Genomic DNA, 15,791 nt, shown 5'->3' on the forward strand with positions numbered 1-15,791 from the left:
GCTGAGTCCTTCATGTCAAAAAGGCCACATGTCCAAACTGAGCTTATCCTTAAGCCATCTCAGCCCAACCAGGAGACACGTGAGTACAGATACAGCTTGAAAGAGGACCCTCCCTGCCATCAAATCATGTTCTCAACTGAGGCTCCAGAAACAAACGGATCAGAGAAAAGCCACAGGCACTGTTCACCTTCCAAATTCTTGACCCACAGAACCCATAAACATAATAAAATGCTTCTTCTTTAACACCGTTAAGTTTGGGGGTGATTTGCCAACACAGCCGTATATAATGAGAACACTTGTATGTTTTTCATTCTTTTATTTTCAGGTATTTTTTTGGTATGTTGTGAGTATTTATAAACGTGATGGAGGATGTTGTTCTTGTTTCCAATCTGAAAGTCTCAGAATCAGATTCCTGAGGAAGGACTCAGCGTCTTTAACAGTGAATAGTAAAGAACCAACACTTTGGGTCTTTCTGCCTTAAGACCCACATCTTCCCTGCCCATCCTTCCTCTAGAATTCAGGCACCAACTTTCTCAAGTTGATTCGCGCAGGGTTACAACCGCCCCCTCCCCTCATCCGCATCCCTTTTTCCAGATACTGTTGCTCCCCGACCTCTCTCTCAGTCATCTACCACATCTGCCTCTGCCCAGGGGAACTTTAAAGCCCGCTCAGAACCTCGCCGGCTACCGAGCAATTCACAGGGGTGGGTGGAGGAGGTTGCCACGGAAACGGGTTCACTATCCGCGGCTCCGGCCGTGGGGCCGGCGCGGCTTCCGATTGGCTCCGCGGGCGCGCAGCGTCCTCCCTGCGCACATGCGCAGTGGCGCCGAGGCGAGGTCACGGCGGAGCCGGGGCTCGGTGGTTCCGGGCCGGGCTTCCTAGGACCGGGCTGGACGGGCGTCTCCGGCCGAGGCTCCGTGCCCTCCGGGACGAGACGTGGCGGGCGGAGGCCCCTCCGCAGCGCGGAACTGAGCCCGCCACGCAGGCGCAGCGCCAGCCGCCATTGTTGCCCGGGGCCTCTAGGGCCGCTCCGCTGCGCGTCCGCCGGTCCGGCCACAGGTTAGGATGCGGGCGGCCTGAGGGGTGGGGGCTGCAGGGCAGACCCCACGCAGCTGCCCGCGACCTTCAGACTGCGGAGTTAGGAGGACCCCGCCGGGTGAGGAGGCCAGGGGCGCCTCTGCCCTGCAGGCCTAGTGAGCAGCCGGCTTTAGGGGACACGGTGCGGTTGAGGGGGGCTCGGAGGAGGAGACCGTGGACAGGTGGTGTCAGGCCTGCAGTGAGGTTTTCCGTGGGAAAACTGGTTCCAGATTCCTAAAGAATTGTCCTGTAGAAGCTGTGCACAGGCTTCAAGTCACACGGATCCCTTCTGCTGCTTTTCCGTCCCAGACCTCAGGTAGTGATGGGCTTGGACTGACTGGCAAGGATATGCAGAGCAGGTGGATGGCTCGCCCCTTTTCCCCAACCTTGAACGCTTTAAAAAGTTCTCCCAGTTTGTTCGAAGTAACAGATATGCTGTTGTTTTTGAGAGTCACTTCAGTCATTACAGCTTGTGTATTATCAATGACTAAAATACTGAGGCTTTTTTTTTTTTTCCTGTACAAGTTAGAAGTTTGACCTGTGTTTTTGCTCAGGATTCAAGTCGTTGCATCTAGCACCACTCTTTTATGGCAGTCCCAACTGGTGCCCAATTGGTAAGGTCTCTAAGTGGGCTATTTCTGTTTGTGTGTCTGGCAGAGAGCACCAGGAATTCCTGACCTTGTGGTCCATTCCTGTGTTTCAGGGTCTGTTCCCCATCCCTACGAGTTCTGGGCTCAGAATTTGTAAGGAAGACAGCTGACTCCTCCTAGCCTCTGTTCAGCCCCTGGCTGCAGCAGCCCTCCGTAAATGTCTCAGTGGCTCTAGCATGTGACTTCAAGCACTTGGCTCTGACCTGGAGAAATAAAGGCTGTTGCCAGATTGACTCTCCTGTTTGTAGCAATGTTCTCCCCAAGCAGGAGGACGACCAGTTCTTCTCGCGCCCAAGTCCTGCTAACATGGAAGACAGACAAGGCTCAGAGTGGACCCCGAAATGCTGAGAAGGAAATCCTCGCCTTGAGACTCCTGCGTGACACTGAGACCTGTCGGCAGAATTTCAGGAACTTCCCGTACCCAGACCTGGCCGGTCCTCGGAAAGCCTTGAACCAGCTCCGAGAGCTCTGCCTTAAGTGGCTGAGACCCGAGATTCACTCAAAGGAGCAAATCCTGGAGCTGCTGGTTCTGGAGCAGTTCCTGAGCATCCTGCCTGGGGAGGTTCGGACGTGGGTGAAGTCCCAGTACCCGAGGAACAGCGAGGAGGTGGTGACGCTGGTGGAGGACTTGACTCAGATTCTGAAAGAAGAAGGTAAGACTTGTAGGGCAGAGGGGGGAGGAGCCCAGGGTGATCCAAGGAAACAGCCCTCATGTCATAGAACAGCCCTTGGAGGTGATAAGGAGAACGGAGCTCAGGGAGTGAGTGAGGACCCGCTTCACCTGAACCCCCTTCTATATGGCATTCCCCTTCTACCTGCTCAGAACCCAGCCCATGTTCTCTGAACGCAGACAATGTGTCTTGTAAAACAGTGGCCAGGCACAATAGATGACCCCTGTGTGAGCCTCAGGAGGTTCCCTACAGATGTTTGAACCTTTTGACAGTAAATAATTTGTTTCGTGAACTGGATTTTATTTAGTTTTTTAACTTATGCTTCCAAATAGCTAGGAAATTATCCAGGAAATATTTCTTTACTAAGTAAAAAGAAAACTCGCAAAATTTCTATCACGTGAGGGTTTAGTGGGAAATTGTGAGTTTGGCACCTATTCCGAGGAGTCCCAGAGCCGACTTGTTTTTGAGGCCTGTGCCAGGGTCTTCAGGTGAGTCACTGCCCCTTCCCTCTAGTTCTTTGCAGCAGGGGTGCTGTTTCTGGTTTCCTTCCGACTCCTCTTCACTTTAAGAAACCATAGATATCTACTGGTGAAGAGTTTTCCTAGGCTCTTCAGACACCTCTGATCTCCATCATGGTCTCTCTCTCTCTTTCCCAGCTGCTCCTCAGAACTTCACCCTTTCCCAAGAGACCCCAGAGGACGACCCCAAAGGAAAACAAGCTTTCCAGGCAGGGTGGTTCAATGACTTGGTTACCAAAGTGAGTGTCAGTTTCTTCCTTTCTAAAACATTTGTTTATTTATTTGCCTGCTGGGCATCTGAGTTGCAACACTTGGGATCTTTAGTTGCAGCATGTGGGATTTAGTTCCCTGACCAGGAATCAGACCTGGGGCCCCCTGCATTGGGAGTACAAAGTCTTAATCACTGGACCACCAGAGGAGTCCGAGTGTCAGTTCCTTCTGTGATTGTAAAATGCCTCCCTCGTGTGTGAGGACGTATTCTAACCTGGCCCTCTACCTTCTGTTACCCCAGAAGTCCTATCAAAGACCTAAGCCTCAGTTTTCAACTTAAGTCTCCCTGGTCTGTTAAGGTAGGTTGAGCGCCTTTTACAGGAAATGGGACCCATTGCTTCTTCTGATCATCCCTTTCCTCACTGCAGGAAGGGGTGCTATTTTATTTTCAAGGAGCAGTATCACATAGAGGCTAAAGCATTGACCTCCAGAGCCATGTGTGTCTAGATTTGGTTCCGGGTTCTGCCACGGAACCCGTGACTTGGGGCAAAGATGCTTAACTACTCGTAGCCCAAATTACTCAACTCCAATGAAAGAATATTCCTCTTGGATTGTGAGCATTAAATATTATGAGACCCATTAGTCTGGACTACAGTAAGTCATCAAGAGGACCACAGTGAGATTAAACAACAGTTATTATTTTTGTTTAACAGGTAATTAAAGGCCATGACTTGTGCGGTGTTCCTGTTGATTATGAGTCTCTGTTATCTTAAGGAAGAGCAGCTCAGGCTGTCTTAAGAGAAAGGTTTACTGTAAAAGTATATGTGGTCTGAAATTGATAACCAGGGTAAAATTATTACTTATAGATAATATGAATGTTTACAAAAAAACTAAGGAAATCAAGGGGAAAACTGTTAGAAACAATAATGGAAAATTTGAGTAAAGTGACAACTACAGAAAATGGCTTACAAAAATTAATCATTTTATTATATACCTGAAAAAATCGGATCATAAAATGAAATAAAAGATTCCATTCATAGTATTACCCCCTCTAATTTAAAATAGCCAGAACCCAACATAGTATAAATTTTGCAATCCTGTGTTATTCTATGGGACATGAAAGAAGAAGCCTTATATATTGTAAAATTGTCAGCTCTCCCTAAATTTTACACTAAACTGTGATTTGACAATCCCAGTACAGTTTTTTAAAGAAAGAAAATTTATTTGAAAAACATGTGAGAGTAACCAAGAATTTTTTTTTTTTAACAAAGGAAGAACAGAGGGATGCTAACTTTATCAAACTGTAAGATGTATCTGTAAGTTCAGTAGTTCAGTGTGGTTATTAGTACCAGTTTTATTTTACAAAGGAAGAGGAAGGGCTCTGCTTTCCATAATAGAAAGATAAAATATCTTAAAATGTCAAATTATAACGCATTTCATTAATTCATAAGACAGCACTTGAAAAGCCGAACCTTTCAACTCTGTGTCATCTATGTTCACATCCCTTTCTTCTTTTAAGATGGAACTGCCAATGCCTGCACTAAAAATGGTAAATTTGATTTTATTTTCATACTTCTAGGCCATTTGAGTTTGCTCATCCACACACTGGGTGAGTATTGGGTGGTAACCTTTAGGGTTCTGCCAGCGCTCAAGAGTCTGTGGTTCCCCCACCATTCACGCACCTGTGCCATCACTGTGCCCTTCCGATGTTTCAGGAATCTGTGACATTCAAAGATGTGGCAGTGGACATCACCCAGGAGGACTGGGAGCTCATGCGTCCTGTGCAGAAGGAACTGTACAAGACTGTGACACTGCAGAACTACTGGAACATGGTTTCTCTCGGTGAGCGTCTGTCTGTGCCCCCCAACCACACACATGCCAGAGTCTGTCTTTCCTCAGCTCTCAAAAGTGGGTTGGGCCTAGAGGTGAACATGCTCATCTGTTCAGGCACAGAAACAGCCAATTTCTGCTCCCTTTTCCCAGATGAAAGGTTTCAAAGTGAAAGGTCATCAGGAACCACGATGCACGGCCCCCCAAGACCGCCACCCCACGCCTTGCCCAGCGCCTGCCTCCCCCACAGTCTCTGCACACGCATCCTCCAGGGTGGTGGGAGATTTTTGTCCCTGCTCCAAAAGGGCAGTGACCTCATTCATGAGATCGTGTCTGAATCGTTCTTTTCCTGTAAGAGGTCTGTCCTCATGGGTAAGAAGAAGTCAGTTAATAAAAGTAGAATGACTGTTTATCTCCAGGGTAAAACTCATTTTGTTCCTCCTGGACAGGACTTACAGTATATAGACCAACTGTGATCCCCATGTTGGAAGAACCATGGATGGTGCTAAAAGAAATTCTAGAAGGCCCAAGTCCAGGTGAGAGAACCACCAGTGGACAAGATTCTTTGTGCTTAAGAGCCTGTGTTATCCTAAGTGTGTGAGATGTGTTTTTAAGTATGGCCAAGTCACTCACTGTACACAGAGACACCCCAGCTTGTCGAGATGACTGAGCTGCTCGGTGATGCTTCTTTCCAGATCCCGTCTTCAGGAAAAGGTCTACCATATATCATCTTGTACTTCTCCATGACCCTTGGTTTCCCTCTGTTAGAGCTCTGTCGGGGGCTTTCCTTGTGTTCCCTCCTTGTGTTCTTAAGCACACATGAACGTCCCCTAAGATCTTAAATTTCAAACCCTTTCGACATCTTTTTGAATTTCTTTTACTCTGTCTATTGACAAAATCCTGTATCCACCTGCCTCTAGTCTCCTACCTCAGTTCTTCCTTTTTTATTTTCTCATTATTTAAAAAGATAACATGTTTACAAGACCAGAAATTGTGAAAACATGTAAAGCCAGAGCTATACGGACAGAAGTCTCTACCTGTTTGCCGAATTCACACAGTTCCTACATCTGTGTAGTCATCTGTGGATTGACACCTAGAATGACTATTCCAGTCCCTGATGATCTTTCATTTAAGGTTCGTAGCGTCCACTGAAGATCCTTGCTTTATTACATTGCAGGTTGAAAAATGGTGATTTTCTAATTCTTCATCTATTCGAAATTATTTATCTGTAAAAAACAGCTATCCCTCCTCCCATCCCGTTCTTATGTGTACGTGTCACTACGGACTAACGGAATTTTTAAAAATTCAGTGTATTATTGGTCCATTCCATTTGTGGGGTGGGGAAGTTGCTTTTAATTATCAGTTGTCCCAAATGTGGGTGATGGCCGCCTTTCAGCCCAAATGTCCTTTTGAGGCATCTCTATCCATGTTTCAGTGTTTCCTGGCTTCCTGGCAGAGGATGGTCTGTAGGCACACCTCATGCCCACCTTAGACCTGGAATTTCTCTGAGGAACAGTGGTTCATTGTAGTGGAGATTAGTGATGAGAAGCCAGAATCTGGGCAATGAGGGTGTTCACTAACCTGGGTACCATTGCTTCTAGATCAGTTCAGTAGGTAGAGCTGTGTGTGTGGGTTTCTTGAAACCTGGATTCATACTGGTAACTCAAATTCCAGTTCAGCATCACAAGGTCCATCTTGTACCTTCCCGTATCCACTTTCTACTTCTTTCCCACAGTGAGTCACCTGGTTCCCAGCATCAGTATATCTGTCTACTCATTTGCTCTGTCATAATAATACACACAAGAATGGTTTCAGAATTATATCGCTGAAATAACAGACTGTTCAGGTAATATTCAGAACGCTTTCTTGTCCTCAGGAAATATTCCACCAAGTATACACAAGGATATCCACCAAGGATGCTGGGTTCAGAGTTACTTGAATTCTTCCCTTCTGGTTTTCTTAACAGTTCCATGTACATTTGAGCTTGTTTGATTCCATTTGGGTTCAGTTTTAGTATTTTCTTATTTCTTGATTATTTTTTGTTTAATCTTATATTTTTGAGTCTGTAAAAGCATTAACATGGTTCAGAAGTGAAAACTGTAGAGAAAAGCGTGTGCTGTCTTCCCTCCTGCCCTGTTCCAACCCACTCTGTGCAGTTTACTCTGTTCACTTGTCTCTGGTTTATCCTTCCTATGTTTCTCTTTGCAGAGATAAATCATAAATATAGTCTTAGCTCTCCTTTTGTGTAGAAAAGAAGTACATTGTACTCATTTGCATTTCCTTTCCTATCCACCACCCCTCCTTTTTTAAGGCACTGATTTCTGGTTGTCTACCAGTATCAATGCTGGAATATAGTTGTAACAGTAAATTAAATAGTAATCACAGAGAATAATATGCTCCCTTAGAGCCGATTGCTTCATTTTTTTAAAAAGGTAACTTTATCTGATCACCAGGTATTTTAAGGGTGCTACTTGACAAACTAATTCTTCTTATAATTTATGGCCTATTGGCTTTAGTTGGCAGAGTGACACAAAATATACACCAAATTATTTAGGGAGTGATTTTAGCACAGTCTAAATACTGAGAAAACATGTGGCAGGATGGAACTAGCCCTGCACTGCAGTCAGGACAGTCTTCTGGGAGGCACTGCCCCTTTGGGGCCACTTCAGTTTTTCAGATGATTTAGGTTGAATTAAGGCTACAAACCCCCAAAAGGGGGCCTATTGGGGGGGCGGATTTTGCTCCCACCGAAGAGCACAAAACTGAGAAAGGCAAGTTCCTCTTCTTCAGTTGAGGTGAGCTTTTGCGTTTTGTTTGTTTTTCTAGCCCATCCTCTATAAAGAGGGTGTGGCACAGAGCATACAGGCTCCCACCCCCTGCCCCTCCTGGTTGGCTACAAGCTCTGTCTTCTGGCCCCCAAACCCCTTGCACCCTTAATGGGCAGCTGGAGGCCATCAACACGATGGAGGAGTTTTTCGGGCAGTCAGTGTCAACTTCCAAGACTCCCAGTCTTCTGCTTTTACTTGATTTGGGGCCTCTAAGGGTTTTACTTTCTTAGTGGCTCAGAGAGGTGTAAGTTGAACCTTTGGTTACAACATCTCATCAGTCATGTTTGAGGAGTGGGAACTTTGACAACTCACAGTTCGAGCATCTGTGTTGGTCTCTGATGGCCAGTCCTGTCTTAGAAGTTCATGGTTCTTTACATCATACAGGACCACCTATTTCTTCAGGTTCAGACCAGACCTCCCCCCATCCTTGATATCCCTCCCTTGGTAGCCTGATCAACACTGATCTCTCCTGCTAGAAATATTACACCACTGTGTGATACCTTATGCTTTTAATCCATTCTTTCTGGTTAGTTATATATACATATTTAAGCCCTGCTTAGTGGTCTCATTGGTTTAAGAATGTATGCTTACAGTAGCCATTTCTTTGTCGTCATCATTTTGGCTTGTTACTTTAAGCTTGTTAATTATAACTTTATTTTATTTATTTATTTGGCTGTACCAAGTCTTTAGTTTGCAGCATATGGGATTTAATTCCCTTACCAAGGATTGAACCCAGGCCCCCTGCTTTGGAACCTAGGAGTCTTAGCCACTAGACCACCAGGGAAGTCCCTAATTATAACTTTAGCACTTCCTTTTCAGGTGTATGGGACATTCTGTCATAGACTGATTCTGATCACATAGAAGCTAAACCCAGTTTCTGGGACTCTCTTGTCTTTATATACACACTACTCCTGTGCTTGTGCTCAGTCGCCCAGCTGTGTCCAGCTCTGCAACCCCATGGAATGTAGCCTTCCAGGCTCTTCTGTCCATGGTATTTTCCCAACAAGAATACTGGAGCAGATTGCCATTTCCTGCTCCAGGGGATTTTCCCAACTCAGGGATGGAACCCGTGTCTTGCATCTCCTGCATTGGCAGGTGGATTCTTTACTGCTGAGCCACCTCAGAAACCATAATGTGTGTGTGTGTATATGTGTGTGTGTGTATATATATACACACACACATACATACACAAACACACACATATACACATACATACATACACACACTTTCCCATGCATTCCATTACGTTCTCATTTTATTTATTTTTTTTTTAAGGAGGGAGTAATAAATCCTGGTTTAAGAAAGTTGTTTTTAAATTTTTTTCCACTAGATAAAGTAATATATCAACATTTGTAGTACTAAATAATAAAGAAATACAGGCAATTTCTTGAAAATCAGAAAATATTTTTTGAAGCTTAAAAATCCCATTGTTGGCATCTTGATAATATTTACCTAGTTGTAATGAGTTTTCATGCTAGTCATAATACTGCTTTTTTCATTTAACATTACTCCTAAGCATTTTGTAATGTCTAATTTTTGTATTTGAATCGAAGTAATAAAAGTAGTGTGTAAATCGAAGCAGCACAAGGCAGAGCAACAAAATACATGTCTCCCTTTGCTTAACCACATGTATGTGCACGCATGCAGAGAATGCTGATCTGAGGGGAGAGGGCCCTGGTTTGGGGTGAGGAGTCGGAGATACACATCTTTACACTGATGGGATCTTTCCCTACATACCATTTTCTCTCTCTTTTTTTCCTGTTAATATGTCCTGAACACTTTTTCAGGTCAATGTACCTACTATTCCATTGTCTCCTATTCTAACTAGTCCTTTACTGATGGATGAGTCTACTGAATGGATATATTTGTAAATATCCTACTTTGATCTGCAACTTAGAAAGTTTCTGAACAATCCAGTATTGTTTGTACTGTATTATAAAGTCTATTTGATGTTTCATTATATGATTCTTAATATTTTCAAGTTACAAGTTTCTTACCTGATTTCAAAGGTGTTGTAGCTTAAATTTGTTTTACGTCATCATAATGAAACATAGGCATCAACAAATGAATATTTGATGGCTTTGCAGTCAGGTTTTGGGGTCTCTGTGTGTGTGTGTGTGCACACGTGCACATGCTTTCGTTTGAGTTCACCATTTTACAGCAAGGTATCATCATTTATTTTACCAGGTTCACTTGAGTGGCCTCCATATCCAGAGTCTTATGCCTTTTTCTGAAGGAAATGTAAGAGAAGGATAAGCCATTTCCAGAGTTTGCATCTGAGTTGGAAATAAACACACAAAACTATGAAATAATGTAAGGCCAACTTCTGCCATCGGCCCAACATGATATTAAGTTGAACTATATGAAACTGCTGATATTCTGCCATTTTGACCTATATACAAGGCAGTTTTGTATGATTCAACTTAATCTGTACTTTAGGATTCTAAGAAGGAGAAAGAAACATGAGCTGGGCCGTAAGCATCTTTCTTAATAGGTGAAGGTGTCATAAGAGAAATCTGGAATCTGGAATTAGTGGCACCTTCAGAAGATGATGAGGACACAGTTGTAAGATATGTGGATAATGTCGAACTTTAAGGTGAATGTGAGGTGTGGAAGAGGGGAGAGTACAATAGAAAAGGGTAGATTATTTGGGGCCTGAGAACTGAATGGAGGTATTTTAACTTTTTTTTCCTTTAACTTTCATCCTTTAAGCCACTGATCCTGAAACTTCAGTGTGATTTAAACTTCCTGGAGGGCTCAGCCCTACTCCCAGGGTTTCTGCCTCAGGATGTCTGGGAGGATCCCAGTCACTTGATGTGTTTCAGGTGACAGTGATGCTTACGCTGAGGGTCTGGACCACTGCTCCAAGGCTGTAGGAGTTACTCTAAGTATTAAAGCAGGGACACATGCCATGAAACTGCCCAGGATATCATGATGGTGTCCAGGGTAGATTGGAAGGAGGGGTGGTGACAGCCAGCCTGCTTTATGACCTGTTATGTAAATTAACTTATATGATTATAAATGATTATGTAATGAAAGTCATACCACATTGTTCATCATTTGTTTTCACTTCTTAGCTCTGTTGCCTGACCTCACCTATCCTAGTAACTCCACGCTAGTGTTAAATAGAGGGGAGCTGCTCCTCCTTCCAACTATTTAGGCCTGTTTTCTGCTGTTTTATCCTCCTTTCCTGAACGTTGAGGACAATGTTGAGGCTGTCAAAGCCACAGTCTTTTTAGGCATTTTATTCATGTTCATTATTTTGTTTCTACTTTAGCAGTTTCCTTTCTCCAAACAGAGGAAGACTTTTTTATATGTATTTTTTTAATTTCAGAATGGGAAACCAAAGCCCAAGAGTGTACTCTGGTGGAAAATGTTTCTAAACTCAAAAAGGATGGAATCAAGCTCATCAAACTGGAAGAACCCTCTGACTATGATGACAGAATGGAGGGGCAAGTGGCAGAGACCTTCAGGAGAATTCCCACCAAAAGGAGACATTTCGGTGTGAAGAAGTCAGTCCTTTCACAAGAAGATGGTCCTGTCGAAGACTATAAATATGATATATATAGAAGTGATTTTGAAAAGCATTCAAACCTAATTATGCAGTTTGGTACCCAGTCAGACAATAAAACTTTCATGTACGATGAAGACAAGACCTTCATCCCCGGCGTCGTACACAGGAAAATATACCCCGGAGAGAAGCCTTATAAGTGTAAGGTGTGTGGGAAGAAGTTCAGGAAGTACCCATCCCTCATCGCACACCAAAACAGCCATGCCAAAGAGAAGTCTTACGAATGTGAAGAGTGCGGCAAAGAGTTCAGACACGTCTCATCCCTCATTGCACATCAGAGGATGCACACAGGAGAGAAACCCTATGAATGCCACCAGTGCGGGAAAGCCTTCAGCCAGCGTGCCCACCTCACCATCCACCAGCGGATCCACACAGGAGAGAAGCCCTACAAGTGTGATGACTGTGGGAAAGACTTCAGCCAGCGTGCTCACCTCACCATCCACCAGAGGACACACACGGGGGAGAAACCCTACAAGTGCTTGGAATGTGGTAAAACCTTCAGCCACAGCTCATCACTCATTAATCACCAGAGAGTTCATACTGGTGAAAAACCTTACATATGCAACGAATGTGGGAAGACCTTCAGCCAGAGCACACACCTCCTCCAGCATCAGAAGATACACACAGGAAAAAAACCATATAAATGCAATGAGTGCTGGAAAGTATTCAGTCAGAGCACTTACCTTATTCGACATCAGAGAATTCACTCTGGAGAGAAGTGTTACAAATGTAACGAATGTGGAAAAGCCTTCGCTCACTCCTCCACACTTATTCAGCACCAGACCACTCACACTGGAGAGAAGTCCTATATATGCAGCATATGTGGGAAAGCCTTCAGCCAGAGTGCAAACCTCACCCAGCATCACAGAACACATACTGGGGAGAAACCCTATAAGTGCAGCGTGTGTGGGAAAGCATTCAGCCAGAGCGTTCACCTTACTCAGCACCAGAGGATTCACAATGGTGAAAAACCATTTAAATGCAACATATGTGGGAAAGCATATAGACAGGGTGCCAACCTTACTCAGCATCAAAGGATTCACACTGGAGAGAAACCCTACAAATGCAACGAGTGTGGGAAGGCGTTCATTTATTCCTCGTCACTTAATCAGCATCAGAGAACTCATACTGGAGAGAGACCCTATAAATGTAACGCATGCAACAAAGATTTTAGCCAGAGAACATGCCTTATTCAGCACCAGAGGATTCACACGGGAGAGAAGCCCTATGCGTGCCGCATATGTGGCAAAAGCTTCACCCAGAGTACGAACCTCATCCAGCATCAGCGCGTCCACACAGGTGCCAAAAATCGAAACTAATGCATCCGGGAGACTGCGCATAGGTTTTCAGACCTAATCATTCTGCATTTTATTTTGTACTGTGCTTGTTGAAAACATTATTCAAAAGAAGTGCAATATGGGTTAGATTTTCACTCAGCAGAAGTATCGGAATTAGTGATGGGAGTATAACTTATTTAAATGTACTGTGAAATTTCAGATGAAAACATTCACTTCATAATAACCTTTATTTGATACTGGTTTAGTTCATTCCAGAAAGAAACTGTAGGAAAGGAAGAGTGCCAGAAACCTGTTAGCCACTAACTCAGACCGAGTTTCAAGTACTTCTTCATGAGGCCTTAAGAATGTACTGTAACAGGAAGGCTTCCATCCAGTAGAGCTTCCACACCAGAGGGTAATCCCAGGGTGACAGAACAGAAGAGCTGCCCTCCAGCCTTTAGTTCTTCCCAGCTTTGAAGCCTTAAATATGTAAAGGGCCCCCTTCCCTTTTCCTGTTATGCCATAACTGCCACGTGAAGCCAGTAGGTTTGCCAAAAAAGAAAATGGTTGAAAGTATGTTAAGGAAGGACTTTTGTGTGACCACTGTTTAATTATGCTTTCCTCTAAATACTGAGATGTTAAAGGAAGAGCAGCCTAGTGAAAGATGATCTGTTAGGAGAAGCTAATGTGTCTGTAACCCTTAGACACATGCACAAACTTTCTTAAACAGGCAAAAATTAAAATTGAAACAATTTAAAATTTAGGTATATTTAGTATCTAAAACATAATAGCCTGAGTCTCACTAGCTTTTGACAGGCTTCCCAGGTGACTCAATGGTAAAGAATCTCCCTGCCAATCAGGAGATGCAGGAGACCCAGGTTCAATCCCTGGGTTGGGACAATCCCCTGGAGGAAATGGCAACCCACTCCAGTATTTTGGCTCCAGGCAATGAATGGGGTTGCAAAGAGTTGGACACAGCTAAGCACACACTAGCTTTTGACAGCTGTCACCAGAAGAAAAAAAAAGAATACAGTTCTTCCCACCCCCCAATCTGATTCCTAAATTCACAGTTCCTTTTTTCCCCCCATCTGACTCCTAAAATCATACCCTAAGGCTCCCCCGTGACTGTCTTACTGTAGAAAGTCCGTTTCTTCCTTTGAAACATGTTTCTTGAGTGCCTGCTGTGCTCAGGGCCTAGACCTCCTAGTTAGATCCTTCCAGGGCTTGCCTGCTGAAAGTCACAGCTGACTGAAGCAACAGAAAGCTTTCTAAAATAATGAAAGGTAACAAAGTCAAGGACGTGATCTTAACTAGTGCTTCATGGAATGAAGCTAAGAACCTGCTGAAATGGATTGCTAAATGCAACCCCGTTATCTTAAGAAAGTAATGAATGAAAGCAGCTATTTAAACAGTATGAGGAAAAAATAAGTAGTGGGAAATGGGTTTGAGTTTAGTGCAGAAAGTGGGTCAGGGAAAAAAAAATCTAAAGACTTTAAGGGTGAGAAAAGAGGATACAGAGACTACTTACAGCTGAAATGTTAACTAGGCTTGATTACCTAAGAAAGTAAGAGTGGCCACGTGAATGAAAAAGCAAACCAGCCTATTTATGTAAGAAGAAACTAAAATTGAAATGACTGGTTTCAAAAGAATCACTGAAATTGGTACTCTTCATACATGTAAGTAAAATAGGGATTACTCTTAAGATAACGGTACATTTCATTGGAAAAAGCAATGATGCAGAAACTATCACTGTTGCAGTAATTATTACACAGTAATAACTGTGGGGCCCCAAGCAGCACACAAGGAAAACTGGTAGAAACACAATTAGAAATAGGTGAAACCACTACTGTATGTACTGTCCACAGCATTGTACTCTGAGAATTTCAGACCATGTGCTGACAGCTGACCTTCCCTTCTGCTTGTGTTCCTTCAGTGCCTTGCTTTTGGTAGGTGGTTGAGATATGCTGGTTGAATTAATGAATATGTAGTCAAGTTAGGCTGGAGTAATAAGGTAGAGTAACTGATGTGTGAAATTGGCAAATCTTTATAGTTTTTGGTGCATACATGCAAAGAAATATGTAACAAATATTGGCCATTTGTTACTAATAGGAATGACTTCAAAATGAAGAACCAGAATCCCCAAATCTTATTAGTGGGGATATTCCTAAAATGTCACGGGACATCTTTATATAAGCTTTCCTGAGCTAGGTGAGGAAAACCTGATATAAATTCTGGTGCCATAAATAACACTGGAAGCCTGTGTGGACCATGCAGCTTCATTTGGATATTGGAAAGACCTGAGGGGGAGGTGGCAAAGGACCTGGAGTGCCAGCATCTTCCAGGTTCTCTTCTTGAGCGTTTTCTTCAAGAAGCTGCTTTCCCCTTGTCCTCCTAGTTAACCTCGATGTCATGGAATTACCCTTCACAAAGTGCAGGTTTTCTCAAGGTTGCATAATTCTCAGATTATGCTCATGCCATAGTTATGTTAAAAAAGTAACCATTGTATTTAAGGTGCAGTTTTTGTAACAGCACTTCATACCTTATACTTTATTCTCCTGGAAAGAAAGTGTGGAGTGTTACAGTCCATAGCACCTTTCTTTGCATTAATCTGTGTTTCCTACCTTTGTGTGTTTTGTGTAAATAATACATTTATAAGGTCTTCCACTGAAAACACTGAGGCAGTTGATGCCCTTATAATAATAATCGTGGAGAATCCTAGATCTTCATGTTTTTCCCACTTTGACAGTTGTCTGATCCATGCTTTGAAGTGTTTTTTTTTTAAAACAGGTAGTATTATTTTCCACAACTTTTTATTATGAAATGTTCAAATATACAGAAAAATTAAATAAAATGAACTATATATATCCACCTAGATTCAAAAATTAACATTTTGCCATATTTTTTACTGAACAACTGGAGAGTAACTTACAGACATTTCACCCCTTAACACTAACCATGCATCTCAAAAACCACAATAATATTACATATCTCAAAAAATGAACATTAACTCCCAACTACCAAGCACTCAGTCTGTGTTTCCATCTTCAAGCCGTACAGATGCTTGTCTGTTCCATCCACCCAGAATAGCTTCCTGCCTTAAGGTTTGTTTTCCAGGACTTTTTTTTTTTTTTCCTCCTTTAAATAGAGCAGGTCAGTTGT

At 43.3% G+C, this 15,791-nt stretch overlaps 1 protein-coding gene across 3 annotated transcripts; it reads left to right on the forward strand.

The window, feature by feature from the left end:
• The first annotated feature begins 716 nt into the window (after positions 1-716).
• On the forward strand, positions 717-15,518 carry ZNF287 (zinc finger protein 287). Of its 3 annotated transcripts, XM_061391147.1 has the most exons (7): positions 717-1,059; positions 1,632-1,691; positions 1,781-2,380; positions 3,055-3,155; positions 4,842-4,968; positions 5,406-5,492; positions 11,119-15,518. In XM_061391147.1, exons 3-7 carry the CDS (start codon positions 1,978-1,980, stop codon positions 12,672-12,674), a joined length of 2,274 nt encoding a protein of 757 aa, XP_061247131.1. In that variant the 5' UTR covers positions 717-1,059; positions 1,632-1,691; positions 1,781-1,977; the 3' UTR covers positions 12,675-15,518. The 3 variants fall into 3 exon arrangements, with proteins under 3 accessions (XP_061247131.1, XP_061247130.1, XP_061247132.1); XM_061391146.1 differs by lacking the exon at positions 1,632-1,691; XM_061391148.1 differs by lacking the exons at positions 717-1,059; positions 1,632-1,691; positions 1,781-2,380; positions 3,055-3,155 and adding an exon at positions 5,110-5,314 and having other exon boundaries at positions 4,879-4,968.
• Positions 15,519-15,791: the final 273 nt, after the last annotated feature.

Source organism: Bos javanicus, chromosome 19, assembly GCF_032452875.1.
Source record: "Bos javanicus breed banteng chromosome 19, ARS-OSU_banteng_1.0, whole genome shotgun sequence".
Taxonomy (NCBI): domain Eukaryota; kingdom Metazoa; phylum Chordata; class Mammalia; order Artiodactyla; family Bovidae; genus Bos; species Bos javanicus.